Source organism: Corvus cornix, chromosome 1 (genome assembly GCF_000738735.6).
Source record: "Corvus cornix cornix isolate S_Up_H32 chromosome 1, ASM73873v5, whole genome shotgun sequence".
Classification (NCBI taxonomy): Eukaryota; Metazoa; Chordata; class Aves; order Passeriformes; family Corvidae; genus Corvus; species Corvus cornix.
The window spans coordinates 46880397-46896732 of NC_046332.1; the positions used below are offsets into that span (position 1 = coordinate 46880397).

The 16336-nt window shown below is 44.4% G+C and overlaps 1 protein-coding gene across 8 annotated transcripts; it reads right to left on the reverse strand.

Moving 5' to 3' along the window:
• Positions 1-6807: 6807 nt before the first annotated feature.
• RNF6 (ring finger protein 6) lies at positions 6808-16127 on the reverse strand. Of its 8 annotated transcripts, XM_019286375.3 has the most exons (5): positions 15162-15402; positions 13720-14436; positions 12213-12425; positions 11604-11711; positions 6808-10387 (listed from the first exon to the last, which is right to left on the reverse strand). In XM_019286375.3, the coding sequence occupies exons 2-5, from the start codon at positions 13766-13768 to the stop codon at positions 8679-8681; spliced, it is 2079 nt and encodes a 692-aa protein (XP_019141920.1). In that variant the 5' UTR covers positions 13769-14436; positions 15162-15402; the 3' UTR covers positions 6808-8678. The 8 variants fall into 8 exon arrangements, with proteins under 8 accessions (XP_019141920.1, XP_010398553.1, XP_010398552.1 ...); XM_010400251.4 differs by lacking the exons at positions 13720-14436; positions 15162-15402 and adding an exon at positions 16022-16127 and having other exon boundaries at positions 12213-12420; XM_010400250.3 differs by lacking the exons at positions 13720-14436; positions 15162-15402 and adding an exon at positions 16022-16127.
• Between the last annotated feature and the right edge of the window lie 209 nt (positions 16128-16336).

Below are 16336 nucleotides of genomic sequence, written 5' to 3' on the forward strand. Positions count from 1 at the left end.
CAGAATGTAAATAGTTCTCAAAATGCATGAGGTGCATTTTCATTATTTTGATTCACTTCTCTGACCCACAGCTAGGTTGCTGGCTAATGTGAGTCCAATATTCTCTGGCTTTGTAATCAATGAGATTGGTGCAAAGGGAATCCAAGGCAGGCATAAAATGCTGCCATACTGATTTGGTGGCACTCACTTTGTACAGTTGTAAACAAATGCAGAAAAGCAAAAGTTAGTCCCAAGGATATGTGCTCAGAAAGACTAAGAAGCTTGAGAGAATGGACATATTTGTTAAGGTAAACCATACTCTAGAGGAAGTGTGTAAATATTCTGAAATATGTTATGAACCAACTACTATGGCCAAGGCACCATAGGATTGGAAATAAGGGAGTTCAGTATATAGTTTATCTGTGACTTAGATTTTGCTTAAAATACTTTGATACAAAAAGAAAAAAAAAAAATCAAGTGCTGTGTACAACACAGAGTAAGTAAAAAAAAAAGGAAGCTCTTTGCTGTGAAGGTGGTGAGGCACTGGAACAGGCTGCCCAGAGAAGCTGTGGATGCCCCATCCCTGGAGGTGTTCAGGGCCAGGTTGGAATGGGGCTCTGAGCAACTTGGTCTAGTGGAAGGTGCCCTGCCCATGGCAGGGGGGTTGGATTTAAGGCCCTTTCCAACCCAAAGCATTCTATGATTCTGTGATTCTATGCATACCCTAGAGACTAGCACTCACAGCTCTGCTTGTTCACATTGCTTTGGCAGACTAGGATAAAAGGGTTGCTGCTGATGCCTGAAATGGCCACCTAAAACAGAGACTAGACAAGAATAAGAGAATAATAGTAGGTATTTATTTGAAGGGCCTTCAAAGGTACACCCTGGGCTGTCAAAAGGCTACACCCAAGATGGACCCTGGGTCACAGGTTCTTCACGCTTTTATAAGTTTGGTTCATTTGCATATTAGGGTTAATTCTCCAATTATAACCTCAGTTAATGATGTAATTACCCCAAGTTTGCCCCCCTCTTCAGAAGCTTTTAGTTTACACATTTTGGGGCCTTGAAGAGCAAACCTAGAGAGGTTTGTTATGTCTAACCAGCATGAAGGAACAGCAGCTAACAGGCCACACAAAGCTTCAGAGTTACACACTAAGCAGTACAGGATTTGAAAAATATAAAAGTTAAAACCTAAGGCATCACTGCTCTCTGCCCTGCTGCTGTTCAGGAAACACGTCCAGCTCTAACTGAGGGACCAGTTCCTGCAGGCTGGAAATCTGCTTCTGGGACACCCGTCTCCAGGGAGCTTACAGAGAGGCAGTGCCATCATCCTCATTTCCCCAGGGCGGAGGAGGCAGAGGGAGCGGCGGTGGCTTCCGTCGGGGCATCTGGAGAAACAGTGCTGCGAAGGGATGTCCTGAGCGCAGGCTGGCGCTGTCTCTGCCCTGGGGAGGGCCGTGTTCCCCAAACAGGATCGTGGGAGCCGCTGCAGCACCTCGGAGAGCTCCCGGGGCCGGGCCGCGCCCGGAGGCGCCGCCTCCTCGGTCCCGTCGGTGCCGCGAGTCGAGCAGCAGTCACCGCGCTTGGCTGCTGGCTTTCCTCGGCGTTATTTCAAATCGACCTAATTCATTTTGTTTCGGAACTGGCATTCATTTAAGATCCCGTTAGTATTTCCACACCCAGAGAAAAAAAGGCCGCAGGTGCAATGTCCAAGGAGCTTCTGCGCTGCCCCCCCTCCAGGGCAGCGCCGGCCCCGCGGAGCGCGAAGGGAAACCGCTTTTCCCTCACCCTGCGTTCTTCCTCCCTCTCAGGGGAAGCTGGGCTCGGCGGGAGGAGCAGCGTGTCTCCCCCGCCTCCCGGGTTCCCGGTGTATAGAGTCCCGGGGAAGCTGACTTTAGTCGCACCCCCTCCCAGCTCAGGCTGCTCTATCGTATGAGAAATGCCCATGAAGTCTCGGCCTTGACAAACTGCACCTGGACTAAGCCCCTCTCCAGCTTATCAGAAACGCTGTCTGTTCCCAGGAAATAGTGTTGTCTAATGAGCACTTGTTTTTTAACAAGCAGCCTTGGAAACTTATTTTTCTTGCCTGACTGACAACCCAAGTGGAATAATATTTCTGTTGACGAACCTTCAAAGAAAGTTACCGACTTGAATTGTGGCCAGTATGAAAAATAATTATGACTAAACCCCACTCTCTTACAACCCTGTGGACAGTGGTCCAAAGGGAGACCCTTTTGAGCTCTCAGTTCCCCTAAGATAAGGGGCTCATGTGTGTCTCAAATACCGATGACTGGATGGCTGTGCAGCCAGCCAAGGACTGTTAGTAATAACAGACAAGAATTGTTGGGAATAACCAAGGACTATTGGTACTAGCACACTGTGAGAAAGAACCAGTTTTGGCTGGAGAAGGGGGGCCAGGTGGAGATAGGGCAGCACTTTTCTGTGAGAAAGATCCACAGCACAGTACAGGAGAGCACAGGAATGATTGGCAGGAAGTAGACATGGTCTGTAAGGTGGGATTGGGACCACCAAAGTCTCCTGTAGCCCTCCAACCCATCTCCAGAAAGGCCTAAAAGAACAGACTGCATGATAATTAATTAACATGGAAAATGAGAAACCAGTCTTTGGGGTGGAGAAACTTGTCAATAAAAAGGTACTCCCAAGCCCAGGTGGTGCCCCCAGAGCCCAGACATATCATCAGCTGGGCTGACTCAACTGGATCACCTCTTATCAGCTGGATTGATGCTGAAACGAGGGCTGATGACACCTTTTCATCTCTCTTTTCCTCTTTCTTTTCCTCTCTTTTTCTCTTTTCCTTATTAAGATTAATATTTCCCCTTTTAGTTAACCTCTTTAATTTCCCTTTTCCCTCCCACCCTGCCCCTTTATCCAAAACCCACTGCCATGTGCCTAATTTTTCTTTTCCCTTCACCCTATGCCTCTAACCAAAATCCAGTGCCACGGGCATATACAGCAGGTCTGGAACTAACATACCAATTTCCATATCAAGTGTGTTATTTGCTAATAAAACTCCCTGTTTGTGGACCCTCGGACTTTTGTCGCTCCTTTCGACCAATGAGCATTTTCGAAGCTGAAGTGCTCCCTTCCCCTTAAGGGAGGGCTGTCACACGGTGCCCTGCTGCAAGTCACCCTCCTCTTCACAGGCAGGTCTGTGCCCCCAGACGCACCGCCAAGCCACCACTTGCTCCTTGTTGTCTGGCGCCCTCTCCTGCTGTGAGACACTTCCTCTTGGAAGCCGAAGGTTTCATCCGAATTCAGCTGGTCCAGGCAGCGCACAGGGATGCGCCATGGGCTGCTGTGGGACCCTGTGCACTGAGGCTCTGCACAGGCTCTTGCTCTCAGCGTGCTTCTGTCCAAAATAGTCCGGGTTATTCAAGTTGTTCTGGCTTCCCTAATTCTACCACCGCCATAGTGAGAAGGAATCTCATCACGGTACTTTCTGGGAGTTTGGATGCCTCAAATTGCATTACTCACATCTCACAACCTAGATCACAGAGAAAGGAGCTATAACTTGATTCATGTCAGAGCAGAGTGGATGCAGGGGAATAATCAGTGACTGAAATCAGCTGGGAGGCCAGAATCAGTTTGAGATTCATGTAACGAGAAAAAAAAATTGGAGTCTGTACTTGGAGATGCCTTAAAATAAAGGGGGAGAAGGGCTAAATTTTAAGAGACCTTTTGCTGAAATAATATGATTCTTTACTCTCACTGCGTATATTCAAGTTAACTGCTACACATATGCAGATTAACCTCACTGTGTCCTCATACACATACTGGCAATTCCTACTCTTTCAGTGTTTATATGTATGCTGTTAACATTGAACAAATGGAATAAACTGTATGCAAAATGTGTTTAAGAACACAGTAAAAGAAATAGTACCAGCAGCCAAAGTGCTCTATTCCTGCATTACTCACTCAGAAAAGGGCAAGACCTCTGTATTAAAATAGCAACATGATACGCTTTCTTGGGCATGCATGCCTGAAGGTAAAGGGTGAGCCATTACTAATGTAGCTCAAATGTGTGTGAACTGCAAAAATAGCTCACAGGCTCTGTAAGGTATGACAGATGCTCAGCACTGCAGAACCAGTACTGTGCAAGGAAATACATCACAATGGAACTGGCCTAGTTGAAGTCTTAGTACTACTGATGAGATGGAAACGTTCAACATAAAAATCAAGTGTTTTTATTGGAAGTACAAGCAGTATACTTTATCTGTCCCACTTTACTCAGGACAAGAACCCCAATTGCCTGAAGTTAGGCCTTCAAAAGGACTGGTTAAAACAATGGGACAAAGTGATCCCACATATCCCATTTTAGCTCTTCAACCTGTAAAAGAAAATCAAAGCTGTATTTGTTTTGTTTTAGTGTGTATATGTTTCACTTTTGCACTTCAAGCAATTTACATTACACTAAAGATAAATTTAGTGCTGGAATAAACGCCTTCTGGAGTAAGTGTGAATGCCAAGGAGCAACGTGCACTGAGTATCTGGTGAACCTGCTCCAGGTCTCTTTCAGACTAGTCAAAGTCTAGTGTAAGCCCAAAAGAAAAAAAAGAAACTGAAGAAATTTGGCTTTGAGGTGCCTTGTGTGCCCAAAAGGCAGGCTAACCCCATTCCCTCTGTAAACATGAGCAGGCTGAGGGAAGTCTGCAGTGTGCTGGGCAGTGCTTGCCTGTTGCTGATGCTTTCTGCATGCAGGCTGAAATCAGATTAGCTGCAGAGGATCTCAGGAGAGCTAATTGTATTTTTAATTTTAAAGACGCATCTCTGGCAGTGTCTTTTGTTCTGAATGCTGCTCTGACCACAGCTGGGTATGCACAGCTCCACAGTTATAACTGTGGTATACGACTGGATAACAGTAATCCTGAGCTTTCTGACATTTGCCCCCTCTCTCCCTTGAAATCCTGCAGACTGCACTGATCTATGGTCAGTGCATTCAAAAGGAGAGTCAGGTCTCAAAGCCATTTCAGGAACTGGTAAATCCTACAACCCACAATGAAATTAATGTCGGTGTCTCTTTTTAGGGGTAGATATTGAAAGAAAGGAAACTGGCAAGAATACATACTATTTTCTGTGAAACAATAATGCAGAGATCTTCTGGACTGTTTGTCTTAAGATCCCACCTGCCTCTTCTTCCAAACAGGTGGCCTATTGCAGACAGCTACCACAACAGTGACCATGCTAGTCTGCCTGCTACTCGTGACCTGGCTCTCAGCTGGCTTCTCATCCATCCTGAGACAGAGCTCACACATTCCTGCTGCTCTCGCCACAAAGGGCAGCTCCTCCCCATCGCTGTCCTTCCTTAAGAGCCTGTATCCATCCATTGCAGCACTCTGGCTGTGTGAGCTATCCCACCAGGTCTCTGTGATCCTGATAAGATCAGAGCCTTTGAACTGCTTTCTGCAGACCGGCACTTGAGATGCTGATTTCTTAGAGAAAGTAAGGTATCTGCCCCCCATACTGGCCTGTAGGGCCTGCTTTATTTGTGTGAACAGACCTGGAGTGAGTCCACTGCAACTCTCTTCCGTTAAGAGATTTCTTCTGCCCACATCACCTTTCACACTCTTGACTGCCAACTTGGCCCACCGCTTCCTCACGTGGCTGCAGGATGTCCTGCCCGTCCCCACATCATTCCTAACTGGCCTAGTGGTCAGGCTGGTTGGGCTCTGACCAGTCACTTGGTAGTTACCAAATGACTACGCAGGGTTACTTCAGCAGGAGCTTGGGCATGGGGAAGTGGCATCTCCTTTTAAAAGCAGAATAGTTATTTTCCATCAAGGCAAAAGCATGAAGTGGCAGGACATAACCTGCTATCATTTAATGTTTCCTTTTACATTTCCAAATTTGCATGTGTTGCTAATTGTGTGTTATTTGGCAACATGGGAATCCACTTCGATGTCATATTATTAAAGAGACTATTACAGAGACATACAGGGCCATAATACCAGCTAGAAAGTCACTGATAGCATCACACAGGTAAGAAATAGAAAAACCTATTAATTCAGCCTGATATTTCTCTGTATTTTTGCAGGGGTATTGTTCAAGGCAGCTCTCTGGGTCATGTTCCACATTAAGGTTTTCTACAGGCTCTAGATCAGTGCTACTAGTTGAGCTCAATTTAGTATTTCATTTCAAATAAACTTATTTGTAAAAATTCTGCCCACATTTTTCTATTAAATTCCATATAAATAAATTACTTTTCTTAATGTCACCAAAGGACAAGGCAAAAAAAGTGTTTGGAGGGTGGGGGTGGCAGAGAACTGAAATTTTATCACAGAAATGGAGGTAACAAAAGCCAATACCAAACGGAATCACTAAGATTTAACTGGTCCCATCAATGCAATTTCTTGAGAAAGCTGAGTAACAAATTACATGCTTCTCAAATGGAGGGGAAATACTTGACAGCTTCCATGTGGTAGGACAGGAGTATTGTAGTGGAGGCTTCATGTTTCTTATCCCATAGCCTACTATTTCTACAGAAAGCTCTCACTGTACTTTGGCATATTCTGCTCACAGCTCAGTTAAACATACCTGATCATAGATGATCTCATCTTGAACCATGTACCAAATTGTGCTCTTGCAGCAAAATCCCACTTGAATGAAAGAAGGCACAAGGAACCTCCCTTTACCTCTAGTGCATCAGCGTAGCAGTTGTAAGGATTAAAGCCAAAACTGACCTTGAAGAACCTGACCAGCAAAGCAATAGTGAGCCAAAGGCAGGTTTCTACATATGTGTCTTTTCAATCGGGCAGATTTCAAATATAAAAGAAAGTCATAAAGAAACAAGGAAGCAGCAGAAGGCATATATACATATATTTATATATTGTCAGCCTCAGGAGGTAACAGAAGTAACAGGAAAAAAAAGTAAAAAAATAAGCTAGCTCTGATAATCACATTTAAATCTCCTCACTCTTTATTGCAGCTAAGGAAGCACTCAAGGGAGGGGTCAGCAATGTTTGCAGTAGTTAACAGCACAAATTACATCAGAAGAGATCTTAATCATATCCTTAAATCATCTAAATCTCATAATAGTTTCTTAGAACTACTTTTAGGAATGAAAAAACGCCCTTCTGTGAAATTTATGACCCAAGTTTTTCACTTGCAGAACTGAAGTAGACATCCAATAGCCCACACTGGATTTTATAGCTACCCTTGAAGGATGAAGTATGTAATGAGCAGATGTTCTAAGTAAAGCACCTGGCTCAGAAGCACATTTGTCAAGGCCACTATCTACAGGCAGAGAAAGTCAGTAGAACCTGTGCACATCAAGTACTCTTTTTACTGCTCAGAATATACACACACCAGATAATTGCACAATTCTGCCTTTCTCTAGGGACTGAGGTGCAGGTTGCTCAGAAGATGAGCTTTGTAACGTTCAGTTTCTCCCAGAAACCCCTGGAGCGCTTTGTGCTGGGCTTTTATGTACCATAACAACTAACAGGCCAGGAACAGAGCTGGGGAAAAGTGGGGAAAGAATAAAGTGAAAACTGAGACTGAACATCAAGAACAGTAAGTCTTATTAATCTACAGGATATGGCTCAACAGTAATTCACACAAAGCCTCAATTATTTATCTTGCAACTTTATTTTGGTGTAAGTCATTGGTATAAAGTTTAATATCTAATTATACAGATACTGGGGACTTTCAGGGAAGCTTATTTTGTCCTTTTTAGTGTCTTTTGCCATTTAGTCCTCAGGCATGTTTCAAGAGGACTAATACTATATGTGTACCTTAAATTTCTGTACAAAAGCACTTCAAGCCTTTGTTTTGTTCTTCTGAGTAGGATGCCAAAACATGCATATTATAGACAATATCATGGTCAAGGAAATGTTTCCCCTCTTTAAACGAAGGCAGTTAAAACCCCAGGAATATCAACTGAGTAATTTGGAAGAGTAAAAAGGCTTCCTCAGCGCTCATTTATTCTTTGAGCAAGTAAGACACACCCTCTTGGAATTACCAATTTGACTGCTGTCTGCATTGAAAAGACAAAGATTGTCCAAGACAGCATTTAATTATGTACATTTCATAATGCCACTAACTCATCCACTTCTGAATAAGAACTCGTCAATGTTAAGAACTGTGTAAACCCACATGCAAAAATTGCCATAGAATTTTTTAAATAGAACCAAATTGGCAAGTTTTTGGAAAGGATATTTCAATGTTTTAAAAAAAAAAGTCTATTAAAATGAGCACTTCAAGTAACTTAAATATCTTCAGCAAACATGTCCAGCAAGAGACTCTCTGTAAAAGAAATTGTTCTTAGAACAAAAAGCTAACAAATGGCTATTTAGCCACTAATTTTTCAACACAGTGGTGGGTCTGTGTGAAACAACTTGTAATCTAAATAAAGCGAGTCCATTACAATGTTAAAAAACATACATTAAGCAGGACTGATTAACTATTGCATTTCTGTATTTACAAAAGTGCTTAGCATAACAAAATTGCCTAAAAAAATATAAACTTTACCAATATCATTTGGTTCTATGTGTCCTCCTAGACCTGCACTTGGAAAAAATAGTATTTACACTGTTAGATTTAGATAAGTTTCCTATAATTTTTAAAGACATTTAACAAAACTCCCCCCCCAAATGGACCCCTATCTAAGTCAATGCATTTCATCTGGCTCATTACAAACAGAGCAGGAGCAGATCCTTGAGTACTGATCAGTACAAACAATTCTAGCCATTATCTGTGGCATTAGACCCCAAAACTGGCTGCCGACAAATTGGGCAAGTGGAGTTTTCAGAAAGCCAGCGATCAATACAATGAATATGAAACTCATGCATACAAGGTAACTGCCTTAGTTTATTCCCTGTTGCATATTCATTAATGCAAACACTGCACGTTTTACTCCGTTCGCTTTCGGTGTGAATATCCCCATAGTTCCGTGTAGAAAGATTGTCAATCTGCTCTTTGGTTAAACCTCTTAAGCGATCATCATCATCATCTTCATTCAGCAGGAAGAAATGGGCGAGTCGAAGGATGGGCAGTGTTCCGTTCTCCACTAGGTTGTTTGCATCTTGAGACTGCCTGTTATCTTGGTTCTCATGATTGCGCCCAGAGCGTTGACTACCACCCCTCTGTCCATTTCTTCCCCTCCTGCCTTCCACTGCATGTCCATTTCTAGACGAAACCTCACTTGGGACACTGCTGTTTGCTGAGCTTGAGTTATTCTGTGCATCTGCTAAGTGATGACCGCCTCTTTGTACTTCCGAATTAGATTCGGTTTCCATTAAAGAACTCAGCTCTCCAAAGCCTGTCATTATCTGTCTAAGGATTGATCGAAGAGCCACTGATGAAGGTTCCCCAAGCCCAGTTTCTGAAATCCGACGAAGAGGTATCCGTATAGTGCTAACGTAGGTCCGAATACCCGCGCGTTCTGATCGTGATATCGTGCGCCGAAATCCCCCACTGTCACTTTCAAAGGTAACAGTGTTTTCTGACATTCCTACTCTAGAACGAGTTCTGCTGGCAATGCTGTCCCGGTCTCTGTTTTCTCCAGGACGAATTCTTCTCACCTGAAGATCTAGTGTAATTGTCGGGTGCCTTCTGACAGCAGCTACTGGCCTACTAGATTCTTCCTCTTCTGAAGTTATTCCTAAGGATGGGGCTAAGGAAGGCTGAGGAGCCTGAGCATTACCTCTTGCTTGCTCTTCAGTAGGCTGTGGAGAAGCCTGAGCTGTTTGTCTCCTACTTCTGTTAACCTGCTGTGCATTTCTATCCTGCCTCTGACCACGTTCCTCAGAATGAGCAGTATCATCTTGCCTTTGCAGTGGGGAGCGGCTTCGACTACTTAAGGTAGACCTCAGCCGCAAAATTTCTAGTCTTTGGTTTGTATTCATCCGGACATTAGTTCTAGCTCTACCCCTTCTAACTCCTGCAGAAGCACCTCTTTCTGCTGTTTCTCTTGGGTCACCAGCAGCTGCAAAATTATTTTGTGTACTATTATTTGTCTGGCCTGCCAGCTCCCTCGTTCTGCTCCTGAGCCTCCGCGAGACTGCATGAGAGACTATTTCTGACCTTAGTGCCATGGCACGTCTTAAAAGCCTGGTCCTTGCAGCTTCGTTGTTTGCCTCTCTCGCAGCCATGCTCCTTGTTCGTGGGGCTACTGAACTGGCAACTAGCTGACGCCTTCTTTCTACGTACAGTCTGGTAGCATCTATATCAACGTACTCCTCCCCAGCTGTTTCAAAACTATTATGATCATGATTTATATTGATTTCAAGACTAAAGCGAAACTCCCCACTGTTTGGATTCGTTCGACTCACAGCTCTCCAGGTTTGGTTCCCACTCTGTCCACTGCGAGTGGCATTTCCCGTGCGACGAAATGTGTTAAGCCATTCAAGCAAAGAGTCGCCATTTGAGTTTTCCCCAAGAACTTCAGAATCTGAGAGAAACAAAGAATTGCAAATATTCATACAGCTGCATGGCACAATGCACTCCAAATTCTCTACTCCAAATCCTCTTCACTTGCTGGGCTCCAATTTCAGACACGATACAGTAGCAGGGCACCTACCTTGCTATGCTAATGTACAAAAATATTCTCTATGAAAAAATGTCAGCAAAACTCACGTGGTCCAAAGATAGTTGTATTTGTCGAATACCTGCCCCTTGCTGAAGTTATCAGCTAGGGAATATTTTAACTACTCATTTTGATACAGCAGGGAAAGGAATAATAAGTCTTGTCTTCTTCTGGAAAACATTTTAAAGAATTGTATCTACAAGCAGTAGAATAAATGATCACAGAATCATTAAGGTTGGAAGGGACCTCTGGAAATAATCTAGCTCAACTCTGCTGCCAAGGCAGGGTCACCTAGAGCAGCTTACACAGGAATGTGTCCAGGTAGGATGCATGGTTTGAACAGATTTTCTCCTTTTGCGCAAATATACTCTTTTCCTATTACAATACCCACAGCTCCATTTTCAAACCTCCACTAACTACAAGCTCAGGAACAGATACAAGTGTTGTGGTTAGGGCTAACTATGTGTATAAATCAGGCCAGTTGTCATGACCACAGTGAAGATTTTCCCTTGAAGGGATCAGATTAAGTTCTCCCTACTCCATCATCTCTCAATGTCCAGGAAACCTCCAAGAACTTTGGTACCTTTATTTCTGAGCTGCCAATTCTTCTCCTAAATCTGACTAGAACTGGCCAAATGATTAAGCCAGTATTTCTGGGGAATTGAAGACATTAAATGCAAAAACCACAAGCCTCGCTTGACTAAAACAAATGGAAAAGAAACAACAAAAGTGGCAAAACAGTGAAGAGATTAACTGTTTCCAATTAACTTCCTTTCCAACTGCTCTAATACATGATAAAAACCTCTAAGAACTGAAATATTAGTATTTTTTGTGCTATTACATTTACTAACAAAGCAAAATGAGGGAAAAAAGAGCAAGTAATTTGTGATTAACATAAACAAGTTTTCATCAAGTATTTCAAGTTTGTTTTGGTAGCATTAGGAAATCTCTCTTACTTTTAAACAATACCCAGAGACACATTGAAAAAAAGCAAGAGAAATGAGCCTCTCAAATACCTTTACAGAACTGTATTTATGCACCACATACTATGCGTCTACATATATGAATGAAGAATGTTTACCTCCACCCGTTCTACCTTCACCTTCTCTGTTATCCAGATCAGACTGTGATGTCAGACGCTCCTTAGCCCCCTCCAAACGTTGCTGCAACTCTTCTGCTGTTATTTCTCCTGAATTAATTTACATTTTGATAACACTGTTAGATAAGACACTATTACTGCCTCAACACAGCCATGCAGAAATAACATTTTCTATCTTGAATGAAAATCTTCAGAGGACAGATAAAACTGATGAAACCAGAAAGAAAACAGCACTAATGTGAGATTATAATGCAGGTATCAGAGGAAGTAGGTAGTGGGGTGGAAGAAAAACATGCTGAATATGTCAAGAGTATGCCAGCTTCCAGTAACAATTCAGAGGGCCCCAAAATTGCCACATATCAACAGACATACTGTAGTGTACTGAATGTTAATTATCTGGGTTTAGACACTCAAATGCAGCATCTTTGTATAAAGGTGAAGTGTTATACCGTTGTTCCATACGGAGGATTTTTTCCTTTCTGCAAAGCCACAGAAGTCAGGCTGCTTGAGTCACACTACCACACCTGGTGCCTAACAGCAGGTGTGTTGCTCCACCTTACGCCTCTTCTACTGAAGGTATGCATATCTTACCAGGAGTGCCAAGCAGGTTTCGGTCCCTCATTAACCTGTAGTCCTCCTCGTTGAGTTCGTTAATGAACTGGTAATAGGCCTCCTCCCTGCTGAGGCGCTCCAGCTGCCGCTGTCTCTCACCTTCGCCGTGGCTGCGCTCTCGTGAAGGCGCCTGCTCATTGCCATTTCCTGCACGGTGTCGGGAGCGATCCATAATGATAATGCCAAGCTGTCCTGGACAAAACCAGAAGATTAGACTGCACAGGAATTACAGGAAGAATTTACCTAATTTACAGTAAAACGTTCCCAGCATTTTCAAATGAATTAGTTTATTAATAGCTAAAGATGATTAAGGTGAACCAAGCTCCACATTATTTGCCAAGACACCAGTGTAGTTTATTACGCAAACATATAAATACTTCTAGCTTGCTGAAAAATAGTTTCAAGCCCCCTTCCTCACTGAAAGGCCATACTGGTTGGTATGGCAACTTTAAAATAAAAATGTAATGACAGATTTTTTTTTTTAGCTAAATAAGGATATTCTAGAAAGTTAAAGGAATGAACATAAAATTTATGTCCTTTCTCCCAAGTAAAATACAACAGCAGTGTGGAGTATTTTAAAAGCTGAAGTATAGTTAAAAACATGGTTCTCTGATTATTGGACTGCAATTACCCAGTGTAAACTTGTGACAACCCCAACATAAGACTGTATTTAGTATTTCCATCAGTAATATCCCCCACATAGCATACAGCCTACAGATTTATTTTTGGTGGAATGACTCTTCTGACATTCTTACATTATTTGCATATTTTCCTTGCATTCTCTAATCCAAGGACTAGCTAGCAAAGGGATACCCATCTCCAGAAAAGGGGTGTAAAAGGGATGGGCCATGCTTTAGCCACAGTTCTTCATCACTTACCAAATACTGAACCAGTAGGACCACACTGTTAGAAGGCAAGAATAACCTTCCAGTGTCAAAGAGGCATCATCTCCATTGCTTTCTGTGTCATTACCACCTCTCTCTGGTTAGGAATCAATCCAGGGCAAATCAGTGCTCAGACCACTCCTCAACTTTTCTATTTTCTGAAGGAAACCTGTTCTTCCACTCTCTATTTGGAAGACGATAAAGTCTCCTTTCAATTGAGCTGCCTGTTTAACAAAAGGCACCTGCTGAGGCAGACACCTGACAAAAGAGACCACTTCCCTAAAAAGCTCAAATCACACTGCATCATTCTGCTTGCACTTGGGTAAATGCCTTTCTTTTTTGTTTGCTTTTTGTCAATTCACATACACATAAAAGTCACTTCAAGTTTAAATTATGGGGAAAACACAGAAAACAGCATTCTAAGCACACTCCTGATCAGTAATTAGTCTTCACAAGACAGGTAATGAGACAACAAACAGACCAAATCAACTGACTATTAGAAATACAGAAAAAAAAGCCAATCTTTATCAATACTGCAAACAGATACCAAAAATGAGAAAATGTATTTGTCAACAGCAGAAACTGGCATACATTTAATATACCTTTCTTATGTTCTTTGTGGGATCCATTCTGACGTATCCTTGGTTTCATTATTTCCACACCTCATGTTACTTCCCCCCACCAGCCCCTGCCCCAGGTAGCTGCACTTCTAAACACTTCTTCCAAATCAATCATCTTCCTCCTGTGTCCAAAACTACATTTTGATGCATTTAAAATCTTTTCTCCCCGCTCTAACTCAAAATAAATTAAATCTGAGTATCTTCCCTTCAAGACATTTTCCATTCCCGTAATTTTTTTTTTTTTATCACTGTTGCCCTCTTTGCTCAGTCTCACAAGCTGTAGATAACTGCTGACTTCGATTTCCCACAAGGGCTATGTTCAAATCAGGTCACATCTCATATCACACTTCTAAACACAAATTTCTCATCCAGCTCTTCCTCTTACTACCCCCATTTCCTCATAACAAAAGCAGTTCCCACCCAACCCCCAGCCCCTCAGTTAGCACGTTCATTACCTTGACTACACCCATCATGACTATTACCATGAAAATCCCCAATCCATACTGCACTGAATACTGAAGTTCCTCTCTCCCAGGTGACTTACAACTTGACACAGGTGCAGCGGGGAGGGGATTGTTAAAATCAATTCAGTTTCACTTGAGGTTGTTATTTAGACAAATGCCTTAAAACAACATGTGGCTGCTGGCTCGACAATGACCATACCAAGTTAACCGACTTCCCAGGTACATCAGTGTATTGCTGCACAGAAAAAAAATGCGATACATATTCTTAAGAAGTCCACCACATGTAGTCCCCCTCAACCTAAATTTAAAGTGTTGTTCAAAAGAGAGGTTCTTTAGTTTTCAGCTATCATCCACAGAAAATCTGGAAATCTCTTTGATTTTGTAGGTAGTTAGGGAAAAAAAATACTCTTTTGTTGACAACTGTATGGTAGGATGATTAGTCACACTCCTTAAATGACTCACTTAGAAACAGTAAGAAGTGTGAAGTGCTCGGTTGTCCCATCTGTTTAACATAACTCCACGGATGACAACTACTATCCCTACTTATCAAATGCCATCAAAACGAAGTACTTTGACACCTAAAATGTTTTAGAGTTGTGAAAGTTGAAGGGTATTAACTGCATCAAAAATGAGGTACTTTGCACTAGAATATTTCAGAGTATTTAAAAGATGAAGGGTATTAACTACTAAGATGCAAAAAACTGAAATCGAAATCCACTTATGACTCGGATTACTCTTCGTTTGCAAAGAGGTAGGGGCCACATGCCAACAGCTTACGTTTTCTAGAATTTTCAACCTAAGATTTACTCCATTAGTTCTCCATTCATGGTTACTCTGGACTATTGCTTGAAGTTTACGACTATTTTTTTAATATATACCTTATGCTTTTAGGTTTTAGCCTGTATCCCTGAAGTACTACCCCCGGTTCAATTAGGTACTCATTTTCTGAAAGACTACCACCTGATTGCAAGGCGACTACGGAGTTAAACTGAGGAAGCCTCCTCGAGCCAGAGGGCTATTTAGCATTTCTGTCACACCGCAGCCTCCAGGCAGGATGATCTCACCGACTTCGGGAATAAAAAAAAAAATAAAAACAACCCCCAAACCAAACCCAGAAGCCCCCCACGCACGAAGCCTGGGGAAGGAGGGCGGAAGGAGAGAAAAAGGGAGAGTCAGAAGGTAGTGAAGACACAGCCCCCGGGACACCCAGAGCGACCCAGCCAAGGGCCTGAGACTGCCCGCCCGCCCCACCCCCACTCCCGGCCGGCAGCAGGGCCTGCAGACGCCAGCGCCGCGCCAGGCCCCGCCCAGGGCAGGGGCAGGGGGTCGGGGCCGTGCCCCCGGGCCGCGGAGCCACGAGGGCTCCGGGGACTCCGCGAGCCCTTGGGCCCGGTGCTGCCGGCCCCCCCGCCTGTTGCCGGGGGGACGGGAGCGCCGTGACTGACGGGGCTCCCGCCCATCCCCCGGCCGGGCCCGCGGCCGCCGACCAATCGCAGCAGCGCGTGGCAGCTCGTGCCCTCCTGCGCCGTCCCCCCGGGCTGCCCGGCCCGGCCCCGACACCGACCGCTCCGGCCGGACCCGCGCCCTGCCCGAGCCCACGGCTGCCCCTGCCTGCCGGCGGGCCGCGTCACCCGCTGCGGCAAACCGGGGAGGCACCCGTGCCGCCCGCCTGCCCGGTGGGGGAAGCCTGCGAGAGCGCAGCCGGGGAGACCCGAAAGCCCCGTCCCTGCCTGCTGACCGGCCCGGCCTCAGCCCGCGCCGCGCTCTGCGCCCCGTCCCTCCCGGCGGCAGCAGGAGCCGCCTCCGCCCGGGACACCGACCCTGGGTGTGCAAGCAGGGCGCGCTCCAGCTCCAATTGCGGTTCCGGGTGCCGGCTCCAGCACGGATTGCGGTCCGGGTGGCTGCCAGCGCTGCCGGCGCAGGTTCCGCTCGCGAGTGAGGGGCGGGCCCCACGTGGAGCCCCGCCCCCTCGCGCGCACGCGTGTTGGCACCGTGTAATAACTTACATAAGGAATGACATTTTAGAGTTGGTGTTCTCTCTGCTGCTTCCTTGCGAGGCCTCCTGCGGCGTTAAATGGGACGCTTTTCCTTTTCCCGTGACCTTGCCTCCCTTTCTTTTCTTTTCTTTCTGTTTA

What these genes read in the sequence shown, in the direction of transcription:
- RNF6 (XM_019286375.3), bottom strand. Translation starts at nt 13,768, where the DNA reads ATGAAACCAAGGATACGTCAGAATGGATCCCACAAAGAACATAAGAAA. An exon ending in CCACAAAGAACATAAGAAAG is followed by an intron (nt 12,426 to 13,719) that starts GTATATTAAATG and finishes GGTTTTGTCCAG; the next exon opens with GACAGCTTGGCATTATCATT. An exon ending in TGAAGGTAGAACGGGTGGAG is followed by an intron (nt 10,388 to 11,603) that starts GTAAACATTCTT and finishes TGTTTCTCTCAG; the next exon opens with ATTCTGAAGTTCTTGGGGAA.